The sequence below is a fragment of the Anthonomus grandis genome, chromosome 1 (assembly GCF_022605725.1).
Source record: "Anthonomus grandis grandis chromosome 1, icAntGran1.3, whole genome shotgun sequence".
In the NCBI taxonomy this organism is placed as follows: Eukaryota; Metazoa; Arthropoda; class Insecta; order Coleoptera; family Curculionidae; genus Anthonomus; species Anthonomus grandis.
The window spans coordinates 32389325-32401886 of record NC_065546.1 but is presented as its reverse complement, the minus strand read 5'-3'; the positions used below and the strand labels follow the sequence as shown (position 1 = coordinate 32401886).

Genomic DNA, 12562 nt, shown 5'->3' with positions numbered 1-12562 from the left:
CTTCCTGCCTTATTTATATTGGAATCTGTTTGCCTCATTCATAAGAAATTTAGAAATGTGAATACAACTAATAGGCATGAATATAGCATTCGACGAGCTAATGATGTGCTCTTGCCTATGCCTACAAGTTCACTGATCAAAAGAACTTTTATATTTGATGGTAAAAAACTCTCTAATCATCTTCCTGCAGATTTGAAAGGTATAAGTAGCTGGAAACTTTTTAGAAAACGTGTTAAAAAAACTCTTAGTTGCAAAGGGCTATTATGAAATAACTGAATTTTTGTCGGATAGATTATAGTCATTTTTACCTTTTTCTTGCAGGACTTGAGGTATATTCTTTATATTTTTTACACCATATCATTTCGCCTAATTTATTTCTGTGATTCATTTTTTTTTACAGTTTTACATTTAATAAAATTGTATATTTCGGGAGTGAATAATATCTGTTTGTGTTATACATATTGATACTCTTGACATTACATTAGCTTTGTATGTTTTGGTTCAGAGTTTTGGAGGAGTATTTCTGAAGAATAGGGATGTTGTTGGTTTTACCGGTATAGGTAAACCATATTCATGGAAGCAGAATGCCTTTAGGATGATGGACAATAGCATGCTGAATAACCTTTTTACATGTTTGTGTATGTTTTTCTTTTTTACAGCTTTGTCAACAAATTTACTTTTATGACAATAAAGCATATATTGATTGATTGATTAATACACCCTAAACCTTATTTTGTAATTTTTACAATAGTTTTTATTTTTTTACAACAAAACTATGGATGAACAAACGAGGAAAACCAATGACCAATCCTCCTGAGGTGATTTTACACCGATTTAAAAAAAAAACCTTAATTTTAAAGAAAGTGGGAAGCCGACTTTGTTAAATTATTTCTCAAAAATTGAATTGTCTATAAAAAAACTTGTAATGATCTAACGAAATCTCAAAGTGATCTTTCATGACCTAACGATTACAAATTTTTTTTGTAATTATTTGCAAAAAGTGGGAGGCTAACTTTATGGAGCCGACTGCGAGGCCGTGGGCTGTGGCCCATGTCGCCCACGCTTTACGCCGCCTCTGTTTGGCAATGCTCTAAACGTACTACAAATTTATTTTGAACGTTTCTTATGCATTCTGGAGAAATGTTTCGACACTCTTGCCGTATTCTAGTTTTCAAGTCCTCAATATTTGCCGGCTTGGTCACATAAACTTTGGATTTCAAATATTTCTATAGGAAAAAATCCAGCGGAGTCAAATCGATCTTGGTGGCCATTTAAAAGGTCCTCTCTTGCCAATTCATCTACCTGGAAAAATAGTATCCAGATAATTTCAAACAGATCTTGCAAAATGGGAAGGCGCACTATCTTGCTGAAACTAGATGTTTCTATTCGGCATATCAGCTTCTATTGGATCAGGGAACAGAATAGCTAGATTTGGAACTTGTTCTTCTTGTAAAATCTGTATGTACCTTGCTCCATTTAAATTTTTTTCGGAGAAAAATGGACCTATAACTTGCTGACCTAGAATTCCTGCCCAAACATTTACTTTTTCTGGGTGTTAAGTGTGGCCTTGCCTCATCCAACATGGATTTTCTTGTGCCCAATAACGGCCAATTCGACGATTTACTTCTTCGTTTAGCATAAATGTCGACTCATCGGAAAAGAGAATGTTTTCTGTAATAAGATTATTATTCTGCATTAATTCCAAAAATTGTTCACAAAATTCAATTCTTCTATCTGCATCCTCCTCATTGAGTTCCTGGAGAATTGTTAGTTTATAGGGATGAAATTTTTGTGCTTTAAGAACCCTTACTACTGAAGACTGGCTCACTTCCAATTCGTGCGATACCTGCCTAGTGGGAATATTAGGATTTTCTTCAATGGCTAATAACACATTAATTTTGGTGTCTTCATTAAGCGCACATCGACGAGAAGTAGTTATTGTTACGTGACCATTTTCCCGAAATTGTTTTTCAATCTTGCTTATAGTACTTTGAGATATGGGTGGCAAATCAGGATACTTCTGTCGGAATAAATGCAAAACGTCATTTTGGATTCTCGTTATATCTCCGTATCCAATCATCATTAAGATTTCAATCTTGTGCTTTTCACTTAAATAGCCCATTTCGTAAAAAAATTAAAAGAAACTTGAATCTGATTATCCGACAGTAAAGGCACTTGGCAAGGTCTTGTAGCAATGTCAAAATTATAAAAATTCCACATTTTTATAGGACATTCATAAAATACATTACGAAAAAAAAACTGTTTACTGAAACGCATGTTTTTTGAATTTAAAACATTTTTAAAATAAAAAATCAAAACTTAAAACAGGTAAATAAAGGTATGGCATGTGATACATCAAAATGTTTGGAATTTTGTGCAGAATCTAAAAACATAATTACATATAGGATGTTTCATTTAAAATAAGAAAGTTAGTATTAGCCCTGTCGACATGGCACACCCTGTAAAAAAATATTTTAAAAAATGTGCAACTTACAATTTCAATTGACGTGTCCGAGCGTTTTTTTCCGAACACACTTCCACTTATTTAGTATCGAATTTATTCCAAGTTACAAACTCACACTGTATAAAGATGTATTTATTATACCTTAACTATATTATTGTATTTAAGATTTGTTTGACTTAGATTAAATTAAATATAACGAAAGATATCATTAAAAATTCATATTTCCACATTTTTAAAGTTCATATTTTCTTCTAAATATGTAAATAAGTCTATTTTCTTCTTCTTTACAATAACTGAGCATATGAGATTGTATTTTCTAAATTGATATTTACTACAACAGTGATATAATGCCTAACAAAATAAGTAACTTATTATAAATTCGTCACAACAATACAGATTTTACTTACATTTTTGTGGTATTCAATTATTTAACAACCAGTAATAATGTAAAAAAACATATATTTAATTTATATATAAAGAAATATTAAATTTCAGTTCCTAGTACGTTTCTAAACGAACTGTTTTATTTTGCCGACGATTCAGCGAAACACATAAGAGACCGCTTTAGCTTTTCGTTGAAATGCCGTTCGCCTTCTTTGATAATAATTTTGACCGCTAAACGTACAGTGGTGGGAGTTGAGTAGTTGGCAGGGTAGAAGCATAGAGAAATGAATATTAAATTCATTTTTAAATGCAAGGCACCTACTTGTTCTAATACAAACTATTGGCCTATTGAGGATTCATACAAAAATAAAATTTTCTTTAAATTTCCTGAAAGTGACATTATTAGGAGGTCCGAATGGTTTAAAATACTTGGTTTAAGCCCAACCTCAACAAGGTGTTATTTATGTCAAGACCATTTTAATGATACTTCATTTACTAGTACTATACATACTCGTTTAAGAAAGTGTGCTCTCCCAATTGCTGGCCCAAGTATTATTCAAAATGCCCCAGTACTGGTTGAGGCACAAGTACCTTGGGAAGATACATTGACTTTATTACCTGCTGTATAATCCAGCAATCTCAATCTAATGTTCAGAATGAACATAATTATGCTAGGCCACTTTTGACTAGGTCTGACGAAAGGTATCATCAGTGCTTTGCTGCTAAGAAGTACCAAAAGCACAATAAGTGAAACAACTTCCATTCTACCAGGTCACTACTCAAGGAGGTACCTCACCTCGATAAGATGGGAGTAAGATCCTGGGATTCTTCTTGAATATTTAAGAAAAAAGACCGATGACATCTAGAATTTAGGGTATACATCAGTGTCAACTAATTTTTAATATCATACTCTCCATAAAGAATATTTTAATTACAGGGTTAGTTTTTATATATTACTACTCCGCCAACATTTTTGGGTACCCTCTGTACAAAAAAGTAGGTAGTAAACGTAAAATTTTTAGGGCATATTTTTGAGAAATATAGTTCTTATGTCTACAAATAATTAATTTATAAATTTGATAATTTTTAATTTTTGTATCATATCCTCAAAATGTAGAAAAAGCAAAATACATACCATGGACAGTGTTGTGCTAAAGCACCACAAAAACAAATTGTATCAGGATCCCTTTTAAGACAATAAATTATAAACTTACTTTACAATTGACTTTAATTCTACCCCTACCCTTGTTAATTTGTCGATAACAGTGAAATTAACATTGTTAGTATCGAGCATTTAATTCTCAAAATAGGACTTAATATATTGTACTTAAATCTCTAAAATATTGTCTTACATAATTGACCCATTAAATCTTTTTTTTAAGCATATTGGGCTGTAAAATCTCTTTCACATTCTCTAAAAATCAATGACAAAGTGCATTATCAACAATTTATTTTTTTGAAGGGCTTAAATGCATTAACTTAACAGCTTAAAAGCAAATTTGATGAATTTAATGTCAAAAACACTAACGAATTCAATTAAAAAATGTAAAAAATAAACTTAAATTACATACATTATCACTCTTAGCCTCTTCAAAAATTAAATTAATACACTTGCACTATTTCATAATTTTTTAGAGTTTGTGATCGAGATTCACAGCCTTTATGCTGTTAAAAATTGATTAATTGGGTCAATAATTTTAAATTTCGCGCCATTCTACAATTTTGAATAGCACGCTTTTCATTACTATGACGGATCGGTATTACAGTAGACTATTTTACCGACTGTGACAAATGTCAATTATTTTAGTTCGGTTAGACCGCATCCGTGATGCTGCAATCGAGTTTAGGGTAAATATGGTGCCTACTTGTTACTATGGGATTGAACCCTCTTATACTTTTAATTACTCTATGGGTAGAAAAAAGACGACGCGATCAGTAGCGCGATACGCGACTATATTATATTTTACGGGCAAGTGAAGATGGGAGAAGTGCTGAATACGTGGTTACTTTCTCTATTAAATTAAAAGACGGGAATAAAAGATAAGAGCCGTGTATCTTTTGTTCCAAAAGACGCAAGACGTTTGCCCAAAGTTTTTTTTATTAAAAGACGTACCAAAAGCCAACTAAAGACGTAATTTTTCTCATATGTTATTTAGAGAAGTTAAAACGTTTAATTAAAGAAGTTTATACCTTAATGCGATACTTACCGGAAATTCTTACCTGCGAACCAGTGTTTTTGTTTTTTAACTATTCCAATGACAATAAACTTAGTTTTAAATAAAGGATTCAGTCCTTTTTTTCATTGAAACCCCTAGACAACAAAAAAAAGCCTACATTTTTATACATACGTGTGTTCTCTGTAGATATAAGCATTGAATTTTTAGGATATATAGGTTTTATATTTTATCTATCCTTTTATCATTCATTTTAGTTGATATTTTTATTAAGGTTTTTATAAATTTATATAAGATTAATAATTCTTTTGGAGAGATTCCTTACATTAAATCTTTCTAAATCCCCGGACAGGCATGTCTCGTTAGTATAGAATTTATTCTTTAAATAAATTTTCTTCTTTCGAAAAAGGAAAGTGGTGTAATATGAAAAATGCTTAGCTTAAAATTATTATTAAATAAGAACTTATTGTGAACTCATAGTTACCTATTGAATGATTGCAAACGTTGCATTGTATTATTAATATTGAATAAAAGTAAGAAAAGTTCTAATAGCAAAAATTGACCTGATTATTTCCAACCCCTTCGGAAATACAATAATACATCTATTGTATTTCTCATCAGAAGTAATCTTTCTAATAATGTAGTATACTCGCTGTAATATTCCGTAATAAAGAAAGCAGAAGGAGTAAAGGTGATGTCTGCTGTTTTTTGGTTTCGTCAGGGCAGGGCCAGTGGAAAACCAAAGAATATAGGATTAATGGGGTGCCCTAAGGTAGTATATTGGCGCTACTACTATTTAGTATTTATACAACATGTTTTTCTCAATATCTTGAACACTGTAAGTATCACTTCTGTGCAGATGATACGCAGTTGTGTCACTATTTTTCACCTTCTGATTACTTAACTGCTTTGAACCATATAAATGCTGATCTTGATGCATTTGTTAAAGTCTTTAATAAACATATGTTAAAATTAAATCCTAAAAAATGTGTAGTTATTCTCTCTGGAAATAAAATTCAAATAAAGACTATTTATGAAGAATTTTCTTTGTCTATTGGACATCAAAAACTTCAAGTAGTTGAGAGCACCAAGAGTTTGGGTTTAACACTCGATTCACAGCTAAAGTTTAGTGGTCACATATTAAATAATTTTAAAAAGTCGTATTGTGCTCTAAAAACCATGTACCCTCATCGACATTACTTAGATCTGAATATTAAACGTGAGCTATGCGACTCTCTTGTGTTGCCAAATATTAATCATGGTGATGTGGTTAATGGACCTTGTCTAGATGGCCAAGACTTCTATAGAGTTCAAAAATACAAAACTCTTGTATTCGTTTTATTTATAGCATTAATAGGTGAGGTCATGTATCACATAAGCTTAATAATCTTAAGTGGCTTAATATGTTTAATAGACGTAAGCTACATTCCAGTGTGCTATTTTTATAAAATTATTAAATCTATTATTAAATAATTCTCTTAAAATATTTCTCATATCATTAATGCGCTATCACCCGATATAACTGAATTTTGAATTTCATTTATAGATTCAAAACAAAAGTAAGGCAACTCTTATTAGATAATCAGTAACATGCATATTAGAGCTAGAAGATTTATTTTTAATTTTTCTTGTTTATAACTTGTATTTGAATGATTAGATATATTTTTCCGTATTTAATTGTTGTATTGTTGTAATCTGTACCAAATCATCAACTACTTAGATTTAACAGTATGTACATTATATCTAGCAGTTAGTTTAGTTTAGTTTATTAGTTGTTAGTTTAATTCGTTAGTTTTGTTTAAAAAGTAGTTTAGTCCAAAAGGTTTTTATGTTGTAGCTATGTAGGTAGAACAGAACCTGCATTTTTTCATGCAGAAGTCTGATACATTAGCTTTTATTGACCTTAATTATTGAATACACCTGTAAGTTTATATTCTATGTAATTTCCATGATAAATAATATACGTTATTATTATTATTTTTATTATTATTATTAGTTTAAATTTATCACGTTATAAAAAAAACCCATTATGGATATAACACCAGGAAAAAAATCCATATATCCAAGCCTTCTTCACAGCTTACCTTGCCATTTTCGAAATTATTTTTTACCCTGACAAATTTATGCATCATTAAATCCCTATTATGGCACTTTCTGCACGGAAAATGCATGAGCTATTTAACTTCTTAGTGCTTACGTAAGTATGCATTATGTAAGAGCTTGACAACTATAATAGGGCGATCGATTATAATTGGCAATATGTAAATGGGTGCAGATTTAATAGATGTAATGTATAATGTAATTTAAGTCTGATTTTCAGCTGTTCTATATCTACGTTCTACTAAATTATTACTCACCCTATCTATACTAAAGAGCCCACCAGCCATAGTGGGACTCCAAACCGGTTCCGCTGTATTCAAGTGACGTTCCTTCTCATGACCGGGCACGGCATGCCAGTTAAATTGTAAATTCCAATCAAAACCGCCTACATTAACCGATCTACTATCATGGTACATATACTGCAGAGTGGAATCGTCAATGACATCAATGACCGGGCATACGACGGTGGTAGGATCGCGAGCGATCCGGTCAAGTAGTGGCTCCAACCAGCCGATAGTGCACTCGCAATGCGAGTCCAAGTACGTCAACACCGGACCGGTTGCCTGATCAAAACCTTAAAAACAAAAAAAATCATTTTAAAATGTTTCTTTCGGTATAAATCAAAACTTAAGTCTATATTTCAAATAGGAAAAATGGCCTTATGCATAATTCCGGATTGTATTTATAAATTTATGTTATTTAAAGCAATTCCGTGCCGGAGCCTGACATGTTTCGTAAATGTCTGTTTGTTTTTGCATGGAAATTTTGCCCCGGAACGTATAAATTCTGATAAAATTATTAAATATTAGGATTTTATGGAATAAGGATAATCCAGGTAGGGCAGCTTTATAATAATTTAAATTTCGCCTCCGTAGGTAAGTTTAAGAATTAAGTTTTAGCGTACAATATGAGAAAGGAAAATAATGAAGTCCTTAAAAGGACTAACTCATAATCAGGGTGCTCCATAAATAATGGTAGGTAAATAATTTAACAGCAGATTCCTTTTAAAAAAAGAAGATACAAGGTGATAAACTCAATATAATTCTTTGAATTAATAATAAAATACAAAAGATAAATTTAAAACAAAAATTTTGAATATTTGCCAGTAAATAATCGACATAACCTCCATTTGTCTCAATACATTTTAAAGTTCTTTTACTAAAAAATCGCCGTATCTTAAAAAATAATTGCTCATTTTGAAATAATTCAGCAACAGTTAATTTTTTTAAGATTAATTTCAGATATTCCCATATGTAAAAATCTAATGGGTCCGGACGTCGTGCAGACCAAGTCTTCGATTTTCACATCTTAATAACAAACTGTTTGGTTGGTAGTTGTAATGTGATCTGTGTAGGTGTACGCCTGATGATGCTCCGACAGGAGCGAAACACGTGTAGCTTTTAAGCTTTTTTAAGAAATTATATGGATTTGATGAGACCGTGACTTTGTGTCCTTACCTTTGTTTTTGTTTTCGTTTGGTCTCTTAGAGAAAAATGGATGATACGCTTCTATTCGAAATATGAGATAAAGCGGTAATAAAGCTCTTAAGAGAACTATGAGAATTGACTTATTAGAAACTGACAAGAGTTTAAATAAAAAGTTAAAACAAATGCAAGGGAATGATCAAATATAAGTAGAGAAGTTAGAAAAATTATTTCAGAATTTCTAGCCAATAATTTTGCCTTAACTTTCTCTAGCTTCTTAATTCTTAGGCCTCAGATAGAAAATTTGACATGTTTTTTAATATTTAAGTCTTCAAAACAACTCGTAGATATAGTTTGAATTTCAGCCTATAATTTAAGAAATTATGAAGCTTTTCAAATAATTATACGCTACTGAGTGCCTCCTGGAGGATTATAAATTCCCTTGAGTTATAAAGTTCCTATTTTTTGCATTCCAAGTTCATAATTTTGCTCTAGTAAATCTAAGCGCTTTATGATTATCACTAGATATCAAGCAAGGGAATAGTAAGAACTATTATGAAGTTACTATTCTTTGTATTCCAGATGTGGTCGCTTAATATTGCTTTATATTTTGCTCTATTAAATACTTTAAAAATGAAGTTTGAAGTTCAAAATATGAGACAAAGCAATAATACAGCTCTTATTGCCCATTTGGCAATAAAAAACTTGATAATTTCTTAACATCTTAGTTCTTAAAAAAATATCAAAAGCCCAAAGAAAAAGTAAAGTAAAAATCAAGGACCTGACAAAAGTGGAGAAATTATGAAGCAACTGAGAGGAGTTTTAGCGTAATAATCTTGGCTTGACTTTATAACTTCATAATTGTTATGCCCCAGCTAGAAAAAGATGCAAATATTGCTTCAACTTCAAAAAAGTAAGCAAGAGAATTAAACCATAGTGAACTAACTTGACTGTATCGAAGAGCCTCATCATTTTTTACAAGTTGTGTTTAAGAAAATATGTTCTGAGTCAAATATTATGAAGCCTCTAAGAGAAATTTTAGTAAATTACGGTAATGTACTAAAAATAGCTTCATAAATTTCACTGGAATAAGACATAGATTATTTCCATCTAATCAGCGCATTTATGGATCTTGTAAGGGCAATTTTAAGCTATTTTATTTACATGTCCTAAGAGCTTCATAATTATCACTAGAATCAAACAAGGAATAAGTACCTGAGCAATCATGAAGCTCCTTAGACTAATTTTGAACAATCACGTAAACTTAAACTTTCATCCTTTACTTTTTTATGCTCTAATTTATATAATATGCTACATCAGTGTAGCTTCAACTTTAAAAAATGAATATTTCTTGATTATAAAATAAATTGAAAAAAGTTAAATTATGCAGCTTCTATGCAAAATAACGCCAACAAGAGTTTTATAATATACATATTTCTTACCAAGTTCTAGATATAAATGACTCTGAGGTAGAGTGTATTAGTGTTAAACTCAATTTTAAAAAATGTATTGTCTATGTGTCTGTTATCTATTTCCAACCAAATTCATGTGTAGAGGCTTATAAAAGCTATTTTAATTTACTTGAAACCACAGTGGTATGGGAGGAAACCAAATTGATCATATTGAGTGATTTTAATCTACCCTATTTTAATATCTGTGATAATGATAAAAATGTGTTACTTTCTGAGTTTCTTAGCTTAAATAATTTGAATCAATTTAATAATATTAATAATTTTAGGGGTCGATCCCTGGATCTGCTTATCTCAAATCTAAAACTTTATAATCTTAGTCACTCTAAACAGCCCTTGGTGACAGAAGACCAGTACCACCCTGCATTGTCATTTGAAATACCCATAAAAGAAGATAATAAGTAATAAGCCTTTTATATTTAGACAGTTTCTATATGACTTTTCCAAAGGTAATTTTTCTTTACTTCATAATCTAGTCAAGGAGGATGATTGGTCTAACATGCAGAAAAAGAATGTAAATGAAAGTCTGGAGTAATTTTATAATATAATGTTTGACCGCTTGGACAAAACTGTTCGTTCCTAAACAGCTTAAAAAAAGTGCAATTTCCAAACCTTTGCTGCGTGGTACTCCTTGGATCTGGTGCGCAAAATTAGAAATAAAAATAAATTACACAAAGTAAAGTATTTACAAAAAATCATCTTAATTATCATGTAAAAGCTCAGTATTGTGATTTAAGAAAAAGTATTAAGACACAAATAAATCGAGAATATTATGAATACAAAAAAACTCTAGAAAATAACATAAATATCGATCCCAGTTCCTTTTGGCAATTTTTGCGCACCAAAACAAGACAGGGAGGTCTGCCGGTGAGGATGAGTCTGGATGGCCAAATATGTAGTAGCCTGATGACATCGCGAATGCCTTTCCACAATATTTCAAATCAGTCTTTAAATCAGGAGGAAATGACAGTAAAAGGGTTTCATACTTGGGGGGGCAGATGTTTGAATTTTTGGAAATAACGGAAAAAGTACTGAATAGTATTAAAGAACTAAAGCCAAAAAAGTCTACAGGGGTGAATAATATCTCCGCATATATTTATCAAGGGTTGGCGGATTTCTTAGTAAAACCTCTGGCATATATTTTTAATTTATCTATAAAAACCAGCGAGTTTCCTAATGCTTTGAAGTATTCTGTAATAACCCCTATATACAAGAGTGGTGACAGAGGAACTATCGGCCTATTAGCTTGATTTCAGAACATATAGCTGAAGCCATATTAAATAAGAACGAATTAGATGTTATTTATACAGACTATGAGAAGGCATTCGATAAGGTTAAACATGATCTGCTGCTGAATGAATTGGTTAAATTAGGCATATCTAAGGATGCCTATTGTTTTTTGCGATCTTACCTGTCGGACAGGGTACAGCTGGTGAGAGTGGGAGGATGTGTGTCTGAGAGCTTTGTCCCCACCTCGGGAGTGCCCCACGGTAGCAATCTAGGGCCTTTATTTTTTATAAGCTTTATTAACTCATTACCCGACTGCCTCTCCTGCTCGGCTGGCTTATTGTTCGCGGATGATTTTAAATTCTTTAAGACTGCTACATCACGTGAAGACTGCGACAGCCTCCAGTTGGATATTGAGAGTATTAGTAACTATTAGGTTCAAAACAAATGGAATGTCATTGAATGTTTATAAACGTTCTAGTGTGATATACAAGAAAAATCAATCCAGTAGAGTATAACTATCATATTAGCGGCATTAAATTAAACCGTTCCATTGAAACCAGAGACTTGGGTGTTGTTTTTAATTCGAATTTCAAGTTTAATAATCATTTTATGTACATTATACAATAGGCTCTTAAATCTTTGGGTTTTATAATTAGAAACAGCAAGAATTTTGAAATACAAACTATAACAAGATTATATAATGCCTTGGTGAGACCGCACCTGGAATATGCGTCATATGACAATAACACATATTGATCAAATTGAAAAGTTCAAAAAAGATTTGCCAGGTATCTCTATATTAGAAAGCACAATGAATATCCTTATATCATCTCATATACGTATGCTTAAGACTTTTATGATGGAATCTCTTTTAAATAGGAGAAAGCAACAAGCGGTAATATATTTGTTCTTTGTTATAAATAACATTAAATATTGTAACTGTGATCTTATAAACTTCATCAAAATAAATGTACCAAAAGTCAATTTAAGGATTTGGAATCCACACAATTTATTTTGTGTTATTTCTGATAGTGTAGTGTAGTTTCCAATGAATAATGTGATGGCAATTATGAACCAATTCCTTAATCAAGTTCATGTGAGATCTAAGGCCGATCCTTAAAAATAGATATAGCTATAATATAGATTTATAGATACAGTGGTATCCTATATATTTTTTTATTACAAACCATGTTATATTTTTATTTATTTTAATTTTGTTTTTCGTTATATTTTGTAGTATTTTAAGGTTTTAATTTAATTTTTGTTGCTGCCTTTACATGTAATTACTGTCTGCTCAGTGTTTGTAAAGAAAAACAT

At 31.2% G+C, this 12562-nt stretch overlaps 1 protein-coding gene across 4 annotated transcripts in view; it reads right to left on the bottom strand.

The window, feature by feature from the left end:
• The window catches only part of LOC126739778 (putative polypeptide N-acetylgalactosaminyltransferase 9), a 501736-nt gene that overhangs the window by 124237 nt on the left and 364937 nt on the right, over positions 1-12562 (bottom strand). For all 4 annotated transcript variants that reach the window (XM_050445610.1, XM_050445594.1, XM_050445615.1 and 1 more), the window contains exon 7: positions 7380-7696. In XM_050445610.1, coding sequence (XP_050301567.1) covers positions 7380-7696 — 317 coding nt within the window. The remainder of the gene's footprint in view (positions 1-7379; positions 7697-12562) is intronic.